The following is a 19,556-nucleotide window of genomic DNA, read 5'->3' on the forward strand; positions in this document are numbered from 1 at the left end:
GAACTCTATAATAACCACACAGGAAATTGAAGGTGCCATTCAGAATACGCAACTAGGCAAATCTCCAGGCCCGGATGGACTTACCTCCAAATATTACAAGGTTCTGAAGGACTATTTGATACAACCTTTGTTGGAGGTATGTAACCAGATTATGGATGGGAAGAGGGCACCAGAAACGTGGAAAGAAGCCTTCATCACATTGATACCTAAGTCAGAATCTGAAAAGACTCAGCTTAAAAACTACCGTCCCATCTCACTCCTAGATGTGGATTACAAAATATTTGCAGACATTTTGGCAAATAGACTTAAAAAAGTCTTAAATGAAGTAATTCATAAAGACCAAGCTGGCTTTCTCCCTGGTAGACATTTATATGAGAACACTAGAAACATCATTGACATTTTAGAACTCTTGCAGACTAACAGGAACACAAGGGCGGTGTTAATCTTTATTGATGCGGAGAAAGCATTTGACAATATATCTTGGATGTTTATGAAGAAGAACTTGGAGGGGATGGGAGTGGGACGGGGGTTTGAGAATGGATTACATGCAATTTATTCAGAACAAAAAGCTAAATTAATAGTGAACAATGTGGTGACGGAGGAATTTAAAATTGAAAAAGGGACACGACAAGGGTGCCCTCTATCCCCTCTATTATTTATTTCAGTCCTGGAGGTGCTATTGAACATGATCAGAGAGGACCGGTTGGTACAAGGGATAGAGGTCGGAGTGAAACAATATAAACTGAAAGCTTTTGCAGATGACCTAGTTTTGACGCTGCAGGAGCCAGAATCCAGTACAAAAAGAGTTCTCGAACTTATATCTGAATTTGGTCGGGTGGCGGGATTTAGGTTGAATAAACAAAAAACTAAGGTTCTGACCAAAAATTTAACAATTACAGAAACAGAGGGGTTTCAGAGAGAAACAGAACTGAATGTGGTTAAAAAAGTGAAATACCTTGGGATCTATTTGTCCTCCAAGAATTTGAATTTATTTAAGGATAATTATGAGAAATGTTGGTTGGAAGTTAAAAAGGATTTAGAAATTTGGTCAAGATTGAAACTTTCCTTGTTGGGAAGAATTGCAGCTATAAAAATGAATGTGTTGCCGAAAATGTTATTTTTGTTTCAAACCTTACAGATCGTGGACAGAGTGGATTGCTTTGGAAAATGGCAGAAGGATATATCTAGATTTATCTGGCAGGGCAAAAAGCCCCGAATAAAGTTTAAAATATTAACAGATTCGAAAGAAAGAGGGGGGTTTGCCCTGCCGGACTTGAGGTTGTATTATGAAGCTGCAGCCTTCTGCTGGCTGAAAGATTGGTTTTTGTTGGAAAACACCGATGTCCTAGATCTGGAAGGTTTTAATAATGCTTTTGGATGGCACGCATACCTATGGTACGACAAGGTTAAAGCACATAAATTGTTTAAAAGCCACATTGTCAGAAAAGCAATTTTTGCAGTCTGGATGAAATATAAAGACTTACTAGAGAGTAAAACTCCGAGGTGGCTATCTCCAGTGGAGGCCAAGGCCCGAAAAAGACCCAATATGGAGGCCTACTGGCCGAAATATTGGGAATTGACTGAAAAAATTGGAGACAATTGGAAGTTGCAGAGCCAGGACAAACTAAAAAATAAGGTGCGAGACTGGCTACATTATGCTCAAATTCAAGAGGTTTTCAAAATGGACAAAAAAGTTGGTTTCCAGGTGGAAAAGTCGAAACTAGAGACAGAATTGTTAGAACCAAAGACAAAGCTGTTATCTAGAATGTATAACTTGCTGCTTATGTGGAATTTACAGGATGAGACAGTTAAATCTGCTATGATTAAATGGGCACAGGATGTTGGACACAACATTATGTTTGAAGACTGGGAAAGGTTATGGAACACCGGAATGAAATTTACGGCCAGTACGGCCTTGAAGGAAAACATTATGAAAATGATATACCGGTGGTACATGACCCCAGTCAAGTTAGCTAAGATACATCACCTGTCTGACAATAAATGTTGGAAGTGTAAGGAAGCAGAGGGGACTTTCTTTCACCTCTGGTGGACATGCCCAAAGGTTAAGGCTTTCTGGGAAATGATTTACAATGAGTTGAAAAAGGTATTTAGGTATACCTTTCCCAAGAAACCAGAGGCCTTCCTGTTGGGCATGGTAGACCAGAAGGTGTTAAAGAAGGACAGAACTTTGTTTATGTATGCTAGTACAGCAGCAAGAATACTCATCGCAAAGAACTGGAAGACACAAGATTTACCCACGCTGGAGGAATGGCAGACGCAGTTGATGGACTACATGGAGATAGCTGAACTGACCGGCAGAATCCGAGATTTGGATGTAGAAACAATTGAGGTGGACTGGAAAAAGTTTAAAGACTACTTGCAAAAGTATTACAAACTGTATGAATCTTAAGACGGTGCATGATTTGAAAATGATACGCTTTAGCAATTATGATTAAGTAAATAGTAAACTAAGTGACAAAAGAGAAAAGGAGATAATATGAAATTGAACATGTTACGTTTATTTTAAAGGTATAAAAATTCTGACATAATACATTGAATATAGATACATAACATGTAAAAGTTACAATAAGGTATGACATAAGGTAACAAATTGCTGACATTGTTAATATAAAGAACGCAGAATCGGAAGGGGTGGGGAAGTCCAATTTGGGATTTTTGTTAAAAAAAAAAAAAAAAGGTTTCTTGTAAATTCCTTGTTTGTAATGTATAAAATTTGGAAAGAAACGTAATAAAAAAAAATATTATAAAAAAAAAAAATAAAACAGCTGTGCTGGTTGCCATTTTGTTTCTGGGCCCAACTCACAAGTGCTCATCAGGAGTGCCAACTTGGCCCCGTGACCATGGGTGCCAGGGGCCGTGGGTGCTATGCAGTGTGCAAGGCCCTGGCACCAAAATTTGTGGGTGCCCAGCCCCTTCATGTGGAATTTTGGCAGGGAGTTGGCACCTTTGGTGCTCATATTAGAGGTGTGCCTGTCACCTTCATTATAACAGCCTATGGAGAATGCTGAAGACGTACTTCTTTACCCTGACTTTTGACACTTGAGCTGTACAGTGGTACCTTGGGTTACATACGCTTCAGGTTACATATGCTTCAGGTTACAGACTCCGCTAACCCAGAAATATTACCTTGGGTTAAGAACACTTTGCTTCAGGATGAGAACAGAAATCGTGCTCCAGCGGCGCGGCTGCAGCAGGAGGCCCCATTAGCTAAAGTGGTGCTTCAGGTTAAGAACAGTTTCAGGTTAAGAACAGACCTCTGGAACGAATTAAGTACGTAACCCGAGGTACCACTGTAGATTTATTTATCGAGAGCAGTGCTATTTTTCTAGAAAAAGAGTTGCCGGAACTCACCACGAACGCCTCCCTTGTTCTCTTACAATGGCAATGGCGCCCACCTGGAACTGGTGCTGGAACTGAGTTTTGGTGAATTCCGGCTAAAAGAAGAAGCTCCTATCGAGAGAATAACATTCAGAGGCCTACGTAAAATTTTGGCTGAATGTCAGTTGTGTGTTGGAATATTGTGAATGCAAGTTAAAAACTGGGGAAGATGGCATGGCCTAAATTATTCCCTGGTTGTGGGCACAGCAAACAAGCATTTGTGAGGGCCATTTTGAGGAGCCCTCTTATCATAGCCCTATGCTCTCTTGCTTCAGGGATTTAAAGTCTGTATTGAAGGGGAGGAAACCTGCCCAACTGAATTCTAAAAAGGCTAGTCAACTAAATCCCCCCCCTCTGTCCTGTAAATTAATACCATGAGCTTCTTCCTCTCTCAACCAGTCAGAGCTTTTAGGCGACTGGACACTTTGTCCACCATTTCTCCTCCTCCAGCATAGCAACTGGTCACAACCCAGACTTCACGTTTAAACTAATAAACACAGGCCCCAGACATTTCGCAAAGGCATATATATTTCCCAATTTTAATTCTTTGCCGCCATCTTGTGATCACGTTCTGCAGTAGCAACCCTCCACTCTCCCCCCCATTTGAATTTCCTATTTATTTCCCCAAGCATAATTCCTAGTGATGTAAACCAGGCCTGTGAAGGGAGGGCATTTATTGTGTGGGTGTCAGATTGTGGTCACTGGCTCCAGGCTTCCAGAACAAGATATATGTTCTTTCATGTAGCTTCTGAAGTATAATCTCTTCATTACCGTCTGTTTGCCTGTTTATTCACAGCATTTGTATCCTGACTTCTTGTAAAAAATGCCGAAGGCGGGATTTTGTGTTACAGTGACAGGCAGAAATTAAAACAATTTATCCCGAAAGGTCCAAGTCAAACTAAAACTGAGGCTCTGGAAGAAATATAAAACATTTCAGAGCAGTGGCAGCAAATCCCACTTTTAAAAAACCTTCTGAAAGAAAGAGGTTTTAACTGCCTTTTGGAATGCAAGCAACAGGTAAATTTCTCTAGTGCCTCTGAGGAAAAAGGCCTTGCCTCTTGTGCCTCAGATTGTGGGAAGGCCTCAGGCCCCATCTTTGCAATATATTTAAAGCAGAAACATGCCGCTTTAATCAGGCATGACTTTCTCTAAAGAATCCTGGGAACTGTAGTTTGCTAAGGGTGCTGAGAGTTTTTAGGAATGTTCTCCTCAAGTGTCAATTCCCAAAGTTTCCTGACAAGAGGGATTGATTATTCAGCTACTCTGAGAATTGTGTAGGTGGGCTCAGGCATGACCGAAGACCATAACAGTAGCTGCTACTAGGACCTTGTTAGGCAGGTTTTCACACATGTTTCTTTAATTGTATTTTAAGGCTAGTTCCTCATTAAAGTTGAGGAGTCACCTGTTAAGCTGTGTTAACTCATGAGTAGGTAATTTCACTCCCACAGAAGGCCTCAGTTTGGGGTTTTTGAAGTGAGTACCGTTTATGCATTCACTTACGCTGAGGAAAGAAAATGTGCCACAGCTTTAGATTTCATCTTTGAAGGTAAGCATGTGAGGTTGTCTTTTTTTGCCGTAATGTAATTTCATACAGTCATGGGGAAAAAGAAAGTGCACCATCTTAGAATTCTGTGGTTTTACATATGAAGACATAATAACAACTTTCTGTTCTGTAGCAGGTCTTAAAATTAGGTAAATACAATCTCAGGTGAACAACGACGCATGGCATATTACACTGTCTCGTGATTTATTTAACAGAAATAAAGCCAAAATGGAAAAGCCATGTGTGAAAAACTAATTAGTTATGCCTTTTAAGGAACAAATGATTGCTGTCCTGATATGTAAAACCACAGAATTCAAATATGGTGCATTTTCTTTTTCCCATGACTGTATATTCTAATTTTGTATATTGCATTAATTCAAAATTACAACTCTGGTGTTTGTATTCAGATGCATGGTAGCACCTAATAGAAATCAACAGGCATCTTTAACTACAGTATATTATGCATGGTGGTCTTGCATTGTATATTCTACTTCATATAGTGGGTGAAGCAGTTTTCAAAGTTTATAGTATATTGGTGCTCTCCTGAATGAAGAGAAAATCTGCAAGAAAACTGAGACACCAAGGGGTCTTCAGTTGCTATTCATATGCATTTTAGTTGATTGAAAAAATGTATGAAATGCATTTTAGTCCTGGAAAACTTGTCCTATAATTATCGGAGGATTGATTTGTTGTTTACTTGTATTGTATTGTTTGAATGATTTCAGTTTCTCGTCATTGGTAAATCTTATCGGTTAGCCTATCACATATGCCTGTTTTTGTTTCTACTGTTTGCTGATATATTTATTAATTTGTTCCTGTGACTTTATCTCTTTGTTGTTCATTTACATTTGACTGCCCTACACTGGGCCCAGATTACCAATTTTTTATTTTAATTTCAAAAGCTGCTTATCCTCACGAGGTCTGCTATGAGAAAGATACACATTTATTTCCCTCAAAAACAAAATCCGGTCCTTGTAGTTTACCTCTTACAGTTACAATTTCCAGCAACCCTTAGCAAACTACTGTGCCCAGAATTATTTGAGGGGTGTGTGTGCTGTACTCAAATGTGCTTTAAAGGTATAGAGTGTCGCAGCCTTGCAATATCTTGTTAAGGACGCTAGAGTGGTTATTTCCTCTGTGTTATAGATGTCAGGTCTGGGAGGTAGCAGCAGCCTAGTTGGGATGAGATTTGAACTAGAGACTTGCAGCTCCTAGTCTTAATGTTTGAATTAAGGGAGGTGGAGGTTGCAGGAGACTTCGTGATTTGGCTAAGATTGGAGAGACTGAGGCTTGTGAATTCCATTTCTAGTAAGCCTCTCCGTAACCTTTTCTTTTCCTTAACATTATGTGAGAGCTGTTCTTTTTGAAAAAGCGTTTTTAACACAAAATATTTTATTAAAGATAATATATAACAATTATGATAATCACATCATATATACAAGTAGTAATGAATAAAGAAATAAAACACTTTAAGACCAAATATTATCGAGCAAGAATTCAAGCCCTCTACTTTTCTAGGAACAATTTCTGCCAATTAAAGCAACAATAGTGGCATGATTGTTAGGTGTAAGAAGAAGTGAAGACCATGCTTCCCCAATGCATTAGCCAATGAAGGGGAGGGGGCAGGATTTTCTAGGTCCCCCTTGTTTTTTTGTTTCATTTGGCTTTTCTTGCATAAATTGAGCCCTAGAAAGCAAGGGTTACTGAATAGGGCCAGAAGCAGCACCTATGCAGGCTGTTAGCAGAAGCAATATTGTTGTAATTCCTGGATCCAGCAAGACTTAAGATCTAATGGAGGATTCAGTTGTTGGAATAGCCAGGCCAGCCTCTTGGTAAGCTAATGGCCCTCTAAGTATTAGTTGTTAAGGTAGCAAAGGAACACATGGGCATCTCTTGCCAGCGGATTCATCTCTGCTGCCATTCAGGCAAAATGCAGTGAGGGGGAGGGGGAGGGAGCAGAAGAGGAACATTCAACTAGTCTTCTGCTTGCTGGAGACCAAGTACGCACCGACAATGGTAGTTGGTGCATCTGGGTGAATGGGGCACTGCTCCACCAACATCAGCCAGCACCCATCTGCCTGCCTTCTTACTAATATCCCGTACAGGGGGTGGCCTTGGTTGTGCCAGCTTCCTCTCGTTAATATCTTGTAAAACTCAGCAGGGAGGAGGATGGAAGCAAAGCTAGAATTAGTTGGCTCTGCCTCCCATTTGCTCTGGTGCCACCTGCTGCTGGGCTCCCTCCCTTCCACCCTATCAGTCCTAACAGGTGACAGCCAATACTGGAACACACAGACTTACCTGCTGTGGTGGTAAATCTTGTTCCTCCTGTGCTCACAATAAAATAAAAATTAAAATTGTGGGAATACTTATGATCATACTTTGGCTTCTTGCTCAGGATCTTCTTCCACATCTGGCGCAACCCTGAATATGTTTTGTTTCGGTATGCATGCATGTAAGCATTATAGCCCATGAAAGCCCTACCACCACCTCCTCAGATAATCTATTTTTTCATCTCCCCACCCCATGGTGTGTCCTGCTGGTGCTTTCTCAAAATTTAAAGTTGGTATCCTGTGCACACTTGGGACTAAGCCAAGAACCGATTTTGTTCTGTGAACCGCCCTGAGACATCCGGCTATAGGTCGGTATATAAATTCAATAAACAAATAAATAAACAAGCCACATTATCTAAGTGAAATTTATTTTCAGGTTGACATGCATAAAAGTGGACTACAAGACGTGTAAAATCTGCTCATGTAACCCCTTTATACACTGCTATGAAATTTGTATGTGCGTGCTCAAGTGCATGATATAAAATCAGAGAAAAGAAAAGTGATTGATAAAATACTTCTGCAAGGAATTGTAAAAATTGATAAATGTTTTGCAAAACTGAGAGGGTGGAGGGAAAGTTGAAAATAGGTATCAGTATCTGCAGCAGATAAGTAATGAGTTAAAGTGCCACTGACTGTGGAGGTTGGAAGTAGTTCTTTTGTCCACATAACTAGACACTCATTTAAAATATATTCACTCACCCACATTTGCTTATTCTGCATTTTCATAGAGGAGCAAGGCTGCAATCCTAACCCCACTTACCTAGAAACAAGTCCCACTGACCTCAATGAGACTTACTTCCAAGTAGCATGGTTAGGATTGCAGCCATGGTGTAGTGAATCAAGTGTTAGTCTTTGAGCGGAAAAGTCCTAGGTTCAAATCCCTGTTCAGCCACAATGCTCACAGGATTGACCTAGGGCTAGTCACCTTCTGTCATCCTAAAACCTACCTCACGTGATTGTTGTGGTTGTAGAAGAACCCCACATATGCTGACTTGAGGTCCTTGGATTAAGTCTGGGGTACAAATATGACAGAAAAGTAAACGTTTGCACATTCCTCTCTTTTTTGCAATATTTCATAAGCACGATCCAGTTAAAGCTAAGCATTTTGACGTCTCATTCATTCCTATAGGCAAGGCTTAATTATGTGCCTAATCCTCCCATTGAAATGAATAGGAATAACAGCACAATCCTATGTGTGTTTTCTCAGATGTTAACCCTCACTGTATTCAGTGGGACTTGCTCCCTAGTTCATCTGCTTACAGAGAAATCCTAACGATTTCTGCTCAGAAGTACCAATTAATTCAATGGGACTTACTTGAAGGTAAGTGCACCAAAGACTGCAGCCCTAAAGTGCTTAACTTTGGCTAAAACAGTGTGTGTACACATATTACAGTGAAGGTTGCCAAATATTGCCATTCACATACGGATGCTCTCAGTCTCTAATTAATGTGGTATATCTCTTTCTCCCCCCCCCGCACATGCACGCACGAACACACACAAGTGTATACTGATAAACACATTTAAGACGCTGTTGCCATTTACTTGTCTATCTCTGAGTTTTAAGACATTGACAAAAATATGGCTAAGCTTTCATTAAATTCTGGACACTTGCTCCTTTTCCCTGTAACATAGAATTAGCTTTATAAGAAATTAGAATCAATGTGGCTGGCATTGTAACATACCCTGATGATAAACTCTTCTTTCCTGCAGTTTGTCAGCCTGGGATCAGATGAGGAAGGAGGGAAGTGTGGTGGTTCATGGAGCCGATGGTACCCTGTCAAGACAGATGGCAAACATTAAAGGGCAAAAAAAGAGGCAAACTTATTTGCTACTGCCAGTGCGTTCTCCGGTGAATCCTTCTTGGCAGGCATCATTGGAGCTCAGCCCTGGCTGTTTTCCCTTCATTGCACCAGCAACTACTGGGGGTACAGCTGTCAAATCTTTCCCAGATGCTCTGCTATGACACGAAGGCCTGGTCATGTTCAGTCCTTTGTCCTGCGAGTTTTGTCTGTTGTCCTCTTGGCTTCATCTCTGAGGAGCTTCCAGACTAAAAGACATGGGTAGGGAACGCAGCCTGAGAAGGGAAGAGAGGAGATGGATGCTGGAATCCAGCAGCCTGGAAAATCATCAGCAGGGAGTGGGGGCGGTGGTGGTATTAGTCCTCCCGCTCCTTCAAGAACCTTGCTCTGTTCTGCAGTGTGTTGGCTCCAGAGGCAGGCAGCAGCATCTTTCCACATAAAACATTAGCTGATAGGTTGCAAGCAGCTCGGACTTATTTAGCGGATGGGTTGCAAGCAGCTTGGACTGCTCCCCTTTAAATGCGCACACACCACACACACACACACACACACTGGTAATCTCATCACTAGCTCTGTGTGTGTGTGTAAGAGAGAGAGAGAGAGAGAAAGGGAAGGGGGAGGGCTTTGTTTCCATTGGCTGCTCCTTGCCTTCCCACCCACATCTCTTCCACATCACCTTGGTGTCTCCCTAAATAAAACCAGCCCTCCTTATCGCAGCGAGGAAATCAAGCGGTAGAGTTGCAATGGATTTTAAATAAACATTTTACCCCCCCTCCCCACACACACTGTCCCTGCCAGGCTGCTGGGGAGAGCACGCAGCAAGCACCTTCCCCACTGCCACCCAAACACTCACATGCAGCTGCCCTGCTTGCTGGCTGCTTCTGTTGCCTCTTTCACCCCATGAGGGAAAGCTGGAGCGCACGAGAAACTGGCTGCAGTCAGAGGAGGGAAGTGGCACCTTCATGACCAATCCTTTCTCCATGGATTTAAAGGAGAGCACCAGCGAGGGAAGCCTGGGGAGCCTCCAGCCCTCCAGCCTCCAGATCTTTGCCAACACCTCAACCCTCCATGGAATCCGCCACATCTTTGTCTATGGACCTATGACTGTGCGGCGGGCCCTGTGGGCTCTGGTGTTTGTGGCTTCCCTGGGCCTCCTCCTGGTGGAGAGCTCAGAGCGGCTGGTCTACTACTTCTCCTACCAGCATGTCACCAGAGTGGATGAAGTCGTTGCCCACAGCCTGGTCTTCCCAGCTGTCACCATCTGCAACCTCAACGGGTTCCGCTTCTCCCGCCTCACTACCAATGACCTGTACCATGCTGGTGACCTATTGGCCTTGTTGGACGTCAACCTCCAGGTCCTTCACCCTCATCTCGCTGACCCAGCAGTCCTGGCCATCCTGCGAGAGAAGGCCAATTTCCAGCATCACCGAGCCAAAGTCTTCAGCATGAGTGAGTTCATGGGGCGTGTGGGCCATGACATGAAGGAGATGTTGTTATACTGCAAGTTCCGGGGGCAGGAGTGCGGCGAGAAGAACTTCACAACTGTGAGTACAAACAAGAGTTTTGCCTTCCTTTTGGCATTGGTGGTAACAATGGGGACAACCCAAGAAGTGAAAATTGGGTATATCTGTGGGAGACCCTGGTTGATATATCTTGGTGACCCAGCTGTCTTGAACTGAAGCAGGTTTGTCTGCTATTCTTGCGGCCAATGGGCTTTTCAGGTTGTGAAGAGTGAAAGGCTTAAAGATGTAAGGCCTGGTAATGTTTCTACTTTCTCTAGTGCAGGGTTGGGGGACCTGTGGCCCTCCAAATGTTTATGGACTGCAACTCCCATTATCCCTGACCTCTGACCATGCTTGCTGGAGCTGATGGAAATGGGAGCCCATCAAACCTTTGGAGGGCCACATCCCTGCTCTAGTGGCTGGTTGTTGCAGTTCCTGGAAGTACGGGACAGGAGGTGTGGGGAGAAGGATTGTATTCATGGCTTTATGGAAGATGTAGAGATCAGTGGCCAATGGATGGTGCTTGGCAGCAAACTAGTGTTGAAATGACACTGTGCATTCTTGCTGATAATGGTTCAGATCAAGGTACAAAACTGCATTGGACAGAGTCAGCCTGTTGGTCCATCTAATCTAAATGCTCTCTATGCTGGTAGCAGTTATCCAAGATTTCATGTTCCAGTACAAATGGGAACATGTGGTCCTCCAGATGCTGTTGGATTCCAGCTCCTATAATCACTGGCCTTAGTGGTTGAGACTTATGGGAGCTGGGAGACAGCAATGGCTGGAGGGCCACAAGTTCCACATCACTGGTCTTTCTCAGCCCACCTGCATGGGATGCTTCTACTGGAGAAACTGAGGATTGAACCAAGTATGTGTCCTACCACTGAGCTGCTCCTGGCCCTAGGGGAAACAGAGAGATCTATGGCTGATGGGTGGCAAGGGGCGCAATGAGATAAGGAAGACTGTCACTTCCTGGTGGTTCTGGCCTGTTGCAACTTTTTTTCTGTGGCTGTTGTGTGGTGGATAATAGGATTGCCTGATTTACCCCCAGAACCATTTACACATGTATTTTTCTCATTTTATGACTGTGGCTTGTGTATATGTGCATGCATGAGTCACAGCAGATAGAAGATTCATGTTCCCATGTATCTCATCCAACACAGTGCTTTTCAGTAGAGTTGGTTCACACGTTCCCATGCCAAGCCATGCAGTGTCATCAAGGGAACAACATGCATGTGTGATCCAGTTTTTTGACCCTGCCTGTATGCTTTGAACAGCAACTGGAAACATAGACATTAATCTCAGTGAAGCTTTTCCCAGCTTGGAAAGGAGAGTGGTGTGAATTGACTTGCTTTATTGTGTCTTTGTTACTAGTTGTCATTAAAGACACTGGAGCCAGGACAGAAAGATAAGATGACAACATCAGGGCATAGAAGTGGGTGGGAGTTTGAACGTGTGTAGCAAAATATCCTCCTGTATGCTACTGCTCAGCAAACTTCTTGTCCTCTAGGGTGACTGCTTCACCCCAACCTGCTTCTTTGTCTTCAACAGCAGCAGCAGCCCAAAGTGGGGAAATGGAGCAATGCTGGGGTGGCACTGCAAGGTGGGAGATGCTTCACCCACTTCCTTTCTCTTTCTCAAACTGTTATGAACCCCCCAGCCCACCCCCAGGAGTAGGGATAGGGGGGGGGGGAAGCAAATTGGTAAGTTTATTTACCTACCAAACTTTTCTTCTCCTCTTGGTTGGGACCTGGATGAGGGCTCACATGGAAAGGAACTAGTTTCCTCTGAGGAAGTTGCAGGTTAGAGTGTTGCACTCAAGTGGGTGCTGGTGGGTTGCAACGAGGCTAGGGATTGGGGCATCAATTAATTACAATTCATGTCACTTTTAAAAATGTGTTCACACCTGCATATTACTTACCCCAAAGAATCCTGGGATCTGTAATTTGTTCTGGGAAGTGTAGGTTGCTGAGAGGTGTGAGTTACACTTCCCAGGATTTTTTTGGGGGTGTGTGTGTGAGCCATGGGCCTTTAAATGTATAGTGAACACAGCCGTAAGCACTTCATGTACATTATATTGTTTAGAATCCTTGCAACAATCCTGTATGGTAGGCCAGTTTTATGATCCCCATGGGTACCCTGTTGGAGGTTGACTCCAAATGCCCATCTCCCCCGCATGGGCAGTATTTTTGCACTGTTCAGACACAGTTCCTGCCTTCCTTTTTCTCTACTCTCCCACCCCACCAAGCCACCTGAAGCAAGTCTCTTCATGCTTGTGTGTGGCAGGGCCATTCCTTTGCTTGTTTCTCAAACTTGGGTCCCCAGCTTTTGTTGGACAACAACTGCCATCATCCCTAGCTAGCTGAATGATGGGAGTTGTAGTCCAACAACAGCTAGGGACCTATGCTTGAGAAACACTGGAAGGTCATGTAGTACGATAATGACAGAAGGGAGATTCACACTGGAAATCTCTTAGTCTCTAACTCAGACTTTTAGCTTCTGCACCACACCAGCTCTCAATTGTTATTGATGTTTGGGGTGGTGGTGGTATGTACGTGTACACACACACACACACACACACACACAGAGAGATTCTTTTCATAGAAAAAGAATGTTAAACTTTCCCGATGCCTGGGAATGCTAAACCACAGATACTGGATGCGTGTTAGGAGCAAACTCCCAGGATTGAAAGTTTGGTCTGATTGACAGGAACTCACTGAAGGAAACCACTCTAAACCTGATGAAAGAATTTGTGAGAACCTTGACTGTCATCCAGAAAGGGGGAAGGGTTCATCATTCATGATGCTCCGATAGAATTCACACATTCTATAGCATTCCTACCCCCCACCCCCAAAGCTTGTTTGGAGGGGGTGGTTGCAGGAGCTTTTAAATTTGTGGAGTAGTTGTGTAGGGGTGTGTGTGTATTTGGGAGAATTAGCGTACACAGCATTTTCCCTTTAAGAAACTATTGTGGCAAATTTCCAAGAAGCTTTCTGGATCAGTGTGTGTTTCTGTGTTAGGGTTACCTTGCAAATAGTGAGCTGCCTTCTTGCCTCTGGTGAGTACAAAACACCAGTAGGCAGGGAAGCTGGCTGGGGCTGATGGGAGTTGTAGTCCAAAGCATCTAGATGGCATCAGGTTGGGGAAGGCTGCTTTAGAGAGAGAGCCTGTGGTTCAGTGGTTGAGCACATGTTTTGCATGCAGAAAATCCCAGGTTCAATCCTCAGCGTCGCCAATTAAAAGGATCTTATGCAGCAGGGCTGAGGTCTGAGAAAACAACTGCCATTCGGTGTAGACAATGCTGTTAGATGCACCAACGATCTGACTTAATAATAAGGTAGCTTTGTAGAAGTTTTCTTTTCCCCTGCTATCAATGATTATGTGTGTAGGCAGTGTAGCTCTCAAATATCTGTAGGCTAGTGACTTTTGTTGGCTTATATGTGAGACTGCATTAAGTAGGTTCTGGGGGTGAGGGCAGGTTCAGAGACCAAGACTTCTTGAGCAGCCCTGCCAGTGATGAAAATATCCCCCTGCCCCCAAAGAGCTTGCAATCTAACTTTGGATATTGGGAGATACAGTAAGTGGGGGTGGAGTGGGGGTGGAGAGGCCAGCATAACAGAGGAATTGTACAGCACATGCTCAAGCATTATACATACTAGGAGGAAGCATTATACATATACTAGGAGGAAGAGGCTGCTGTTTAGAACTACAGGTGCTGTTTAGAACTACCGTACTTGATTGCATCTCACTACTTTTCCAGTCTTGGATTGCTGCTTGCAGTGAATCTAAGTCTTGCTCCTTAAACTTAGCTTGCTTTCTGTCTGTCTGATCCTGCTTCTCCTGCCCCTAATCCATTGTTGCTTTCCATAGTATAGGGCTGCTTTCCCTAACACGAGTGCATGCTTGTGCCTCTCTGGGTCTTAGTGGAGGTAAATGAGATCTTGCCTCCTGGAAAAAGAAGGGGTAGGTGTGTGTGTGTATATGTGTGAACAAATAGTGAAAGGAGGGTAGGCAGAAAGCAACCTCTTCAAATATGCATATGAAAAATACCAGCATTTTTATTCATGACCCCCAACAGCTGTCCACATTCATGCTGATCTTGAATATGACAGGGTGTTGAAAGGGTGTTGGAAGCACAAATTTTGCTTCAGCTGTAGCATCTTAAAACAAAGAGCTTCTGAGAGGTGTGCCTGAGTGTGAATACCCCTCTAGAGAGTGAACCAAAAGTAGCACACACAAAAACAACTTGGTGGAAAGCAAAATGAAATTTTATCATGTTCCCTTGAAGTATGTATACCCAACCTTTGACAACTTAACCCCAATCCTCCCCCCCCCCCATATCAACCCAAACAAACCAAGGTAAATAGAGTGATGTAAATCAAGGTGATGGTTTTATGTCTCAGGTTTGAATTGTCGTTTTATATCGCCAAGCAGAAAGGCCAGTTTAAACCATAGGTTTCAGTCTGGTCTCCAAACTTTATATCTCATGGATTTCCAGAACAAGCATGCATACTAATTGGCTGCTGTAACATATGGACAGGATGCAGTGCGATTGCCTGGGAATCAACACTTGCAAGGCTATCCTACAAAAGCTAAATTGCAGGGTGTATATGTCTGTATGTGGGAGGGATTGTTTTGAACTGACAGGATAGGGGCAGGAGCTGGGTCTTGGAGGGGAGGAGGATGTTGAGGTTGGTGTGGTGAATGCTCTGCTCTACTTTTCATGGCTACACATGGCCTGGGAGCCCTCTTGGAAAGAAACAGAAATTGTGGCTGTCCTTCCACTCAGGTGTGCTCTATACGCAATTGATTTTGAGTGGGTGGGTGAGGTTTCTTTTGCAATCTCTCAGTCTCTGCGCCAGGAAACTCTCCCATTGAGGTGCTGAGCGTGTTTACAAAGAGCTGCAATGGAACTGGTTTAGGAGAGGCACTTATGTGCACGGCCCTTTTGCCGTTCAATGTGCTGCCGCCCACCATAGCTTTCTGTGCAAATTGGTGTTAATTTGCTGTGGAAGCAACAACAAAAACAGATGGGAAGCTGCCTTAATAAGCCATCTCAATAAGACTCAACTAATCAGCGAGAGGTTATTTCAGAATAATGGCCTTGCTGGATCAGACTGAGTCCAGCATTCTGCTTCCAATAGCAACTGCTAAATGCTTCTGGATGCCTGTAAGAAGGGACCTGAAGGTGACGGCTCACCCTGTTTTTCTGCTCATAGCTCCTGGTACTTGGAGATATATTGACTCTGCACATGGAAGTTCAGTTTAACTGCCATTTCCTCTATTTCCTGAATTCCCAGACAAGTGCTGGTCCTTCCACAGTCAGAACAGTACCAATCCATGCATGTCAATAGGTTTGGGTTGAGGGAACCTTGATAGAAGTACAAAAAAACCTTTACAGGGAGGTGGGGAGAAATCCAAAATAACCCAATAACAGTGGGCAAGGAATTCTCATTGACTGTTGGGGGAACGGGAACTAGAAAACAGAGAGAGAAACAGGGTGGGTCGAATGGAGAATACTGGAAAAGAACATGGCTAGCTGGCTGGAACCCTGAAGAGGAGCACGCCACACTTCAGCAAAATTGTGTTGCAGGTCACTGTTGTACTGGCTATTAACCATTGATGGCCCCACATCCCTTCAGAGGTGGGCAAACCTCAAAATTGGGGACCAAATGCGGTCCTCTACACTCTTTATCTGGACTTCAAGACCCTTCCCTTCCCCTGCTTCCAGTCCAAACCTTTCCTGGAGCCCTGCTCTGAATTGTCCACAAGGTGCTTTTGCCTGCCTGCAAATATGAGAACATCTCTTAAAAGCGTCTACTGCACCCTGTTCTTCTTTAATGGCTCCCCCATAATATGTAGCCCATGTGATGTAGTGGTTAGAGTGCTGGACTAGAACTTGGAAGACCAGGGTTCAAATCCCTACGCAGCCATGAAGCCCACTGGGTGACCAGTCACTGTGACTCAGCCTAACCCGTCTCACAGGGTGGTTGTGGGAATAAAATGGGCGAAGAGTGTGCACCACCTAGAGCTCTTTGGACAAAAGGTGGAATATAAATATACTACCAATAAATAAACAATAAGGGAACTATAGGGGGTTAGGAGCTTAGGCCACAACCAGGCACTTACTGTGTGACTTCCTCATACTGGTGTCACTGTCAGACAGCTTGCCTATTTCTCTGCCAACAGCCGGTGTGAGTAGACCTAGAATGGGGAGATGTGGTAGTTAAAGGAAGCCTCTCCCAGGCAGGACTATTGCTCAGAGCTGAGAAATTTGGAATAAGAGAAGAGTGGATGAGATGGACCATGCTGAGCCACAGCCTATTGGGGTCTGGTCATGCTTTGCATTGCAGTTGTGCTGTTTGTAGGCCATCAAACTGAGTCACTGTCTCCCCTCCCCCCATGCCTTGGGATATATTAGAAGGCCAAAGAAAATCCTAAATGTGAACTCCCAAGATTGCCAACTGATTAGGGTGGGGAAATGAATAGACCTGCTCCTGTGCATTTAATGGTAACTTGATCTTCCAAAAAATCACCCGGTAAAGCTTTTCACAGTATAGAGATGAGCACCCATCACCTGGTAATTCTTGCTTATTAAGTTCCTGTTAAAACACAGGAGCTTAAAAAAAAGTTGGCACCCCAAACTCCAGATACATGCATTTTTTAAGGATGATCACAAAATCAAAGCACCCATGATTCTTTGTGAGCAGGTAGAGATGCAGTGCCTCAAAGCACTTGTCCAGTTCTTGATGGGGGAAGGAAGTGTCCTGTGATGTACAAATGAAGCCTTTCATAGTGTCTGCTAGAAGAGCTTACATGAAAATCGGTACCCTAAGTGGCTATTAACTAACGGCGAATGCTGATGGAGCGTTTGTCCCATTCCCATGAATAACAAATGAATTTGTGTCCCGTCAAAACAATGAGGATGAATTGCAACTGAATAAACATGAGCATGCTTTACAATTTGCCATTCTTCCCAGCTGACTCACGTTGTGGTTTTCCTGCAATTTTGCACAGAGGCCATGCAAAGAAAGCCACCATGAGCACAGTGCATCTCAGGACGTCATCCTGCACTAACCATATTTGGGATTAAATAAATGATGGTTTTTCACTTGCAGTAGGGCTTGTGCAGGAGAACATCCTGCTGGCTTGTGTTTCCCAGTGTCCATTGGATATAAGTGAGTATGGGTCAGGCTTCCTCAACCTTGGCCCGCCAGATGCTTTGAGACTACAATTCCCATCATCCCTGACCACTGGTCCTGCTAGCTAGGGATCATGGGAGTTGGTATAGGTGGACTGGGGACAGTTTTGCCCTCCAATGCATATAAAAAACAACACTCATATCTACTTAATGGGCACAGTAAATCCTAAACATGCTTATTATGAAGTAAGTCTTGTGCAAGCAACAACACACTCAAAGCCTAGTGACTTTATTTAATTTAATTGTTTTTATTTATTTTATTTTATTATTTAATTTACTGGCTTAATTTAGGGTTGCTTCCAGGCTGTCGCTGTTTTGGGGTGGGATTCAGTTATATCCTGGCAAATACAGGTCTTGCAATTAAAGCTGATTTGGAACCCTTGTGCAACAAACCTGCTTCCCTAAAAAAATCAGGCTTTTTTTGATAAGGGAAGTGAGGAGGGAAAGCACTGGAAAGTGTGAGATAACACTTGCTGGAAAGTGTGAGATAACAAGGGCAAATCAGAATGAATGCTCATTCAATATCAGGTTGTCAAACCTCTCAGCAATCAAATCAGGGTCAATTAACAGGTTGTCTGGAAGAGCAACCTATTTATTTAATTTATATCACACTCTTCTTCTATGATGGGGCTCAGGGCAACATACATTGGGTCCCTGATGTTGATCAGTCCTGCTGCCTGATGTGCCTTCAAGGCCATGAATCTTATTTCTTCCACACTCCAAAGAGAATGAGCCCCTCCCATTAGGATGTACTCCAGAGCTAAATTTGCCTCAACTATAAAATAAGGTATTAAAGGACAAATTAGATATGTTAATAATGTGATAAGCACATGTCTTTGTTTCTTCTTTTTGGTAAATAGCAACCTTGGGTGGGTGGGGGTGCTGTTGATCCTGATTACTGTCCACCATGCTTCTGTTTGCTCCAGGGAGGAACTCAGTGTGGTGTATTGGTTAGCGTGTCAGATTAGGACCTGGGAGACTAGGGTTTGAATCCCCACAACCATGGAGCTCACTGGGTCTTGCCACTGGTTTTCAGCCTAGCCTACCTCACAATGGGAGGATAAAATGAGGAAGGGAAAACCATGTACAGTGTACACTGCAAATGGCACACACATGCGTGACCATGCATGCTTTAAACGCGTGCATAATGAAAGTTGCCTGTATAAGATCTTCAGCAATTGTGGTTTGAAGTTAGCTTGTTTGGACCTAATCATAGTTCAGATTAACCACAGTTCCCAGTCCAGGTGGCGTGATGTCCTAAACCTTTTCTTGTGGACTGGAGCTGTCTTCAAAAGAAGCTCCTGGAGGTCAAACCTGGGCCTGGGTTGAGAAAGTGTGTGCGTTTATCTACTGAGAGGAAGACAAGGTTGCTGCCTGTGAATCTATTCTGGGTCAATCCTGATTGCCGAAGTTGGCTTGGGAGTGGAGCTGGGCTTTATGAATATTTGATGGACTCTATTCCTGGCAGCAGCAGCAGCATGTCCTTGAAGGTGTCGAACAGAAAGGCAGGTGCCTTTTGCGTGTGAGCTCCTAGGTAAGGATTGCCCTCCTCTTGTGGGAGACACGTCAGACCCAGAAAGCCTGTCGTGGGGACAAACCCATTGGTGTTTGGGTTTTTCTAAGGTTGATTTGCATTGACCCTTGAGACTTGCATCCAGTATAGGTAGCAGAGTTACAACTCCCAGCAACTTTTAGCAAACCACAGTGCCCAGAATTCTTTGAAGGAAAGAATGAGCTTTGAATATGCTTTAAAGGTATGGCGTGTACACAGCCTCATATAAT

The 19,556-nt window shown here is 43.7% G+C and overlaps 1 protein-coding gene across 3 annotated transcripts in view; it reads left to right on the top strand.

The window, feature by feature from the left end:
• Positions 1-4,450: 4,450 nt before the first annotated feature.
• ASIC2 (acid sensing ion channel subunit 2) overlaps positions 4,451-19,556 on the top strand; it is a 392,894-nt gene continuing 377,788 nt past the window's right edge. For 2 of the 3 annotated variants that reach the window (XR_008327307.1, XR_008327306.1), the window contains exons 1-2: positions 4,451-4,945; positions 8,983-10,615. Coding sequence is in view for 1 of the 3 variants with exons in the window: in XM_053362111.1 (XP_053218086.1) it covers positions 10,034-10,615 (582 nt within the window). In the remaining 2 variants the exon portion in view is untranslated. The remainder of the gene's footprint in view (positions 4,946-8,982; positions 10,616-19,556) is intronic. The other variant, XM_053362111.1, reaches the window with a different exon arrangement.

Source organism: Podarcis raffonei, chromosome 13 (assembly GCF_027172205.1).
Source record: "Podarcis raffonei isolate rPodRaf1 chromosome 13, rPodRaf1.pri, whole genome shotgun sequence".
In the NCBI taxonomy this organism is placed as follows: domain Eukaryota; kingdom Metazoa; phylum Chordata; class Lepidosauria; order Squamata; family Lacertidae; genus Podarcis; species Podarcis raffonei.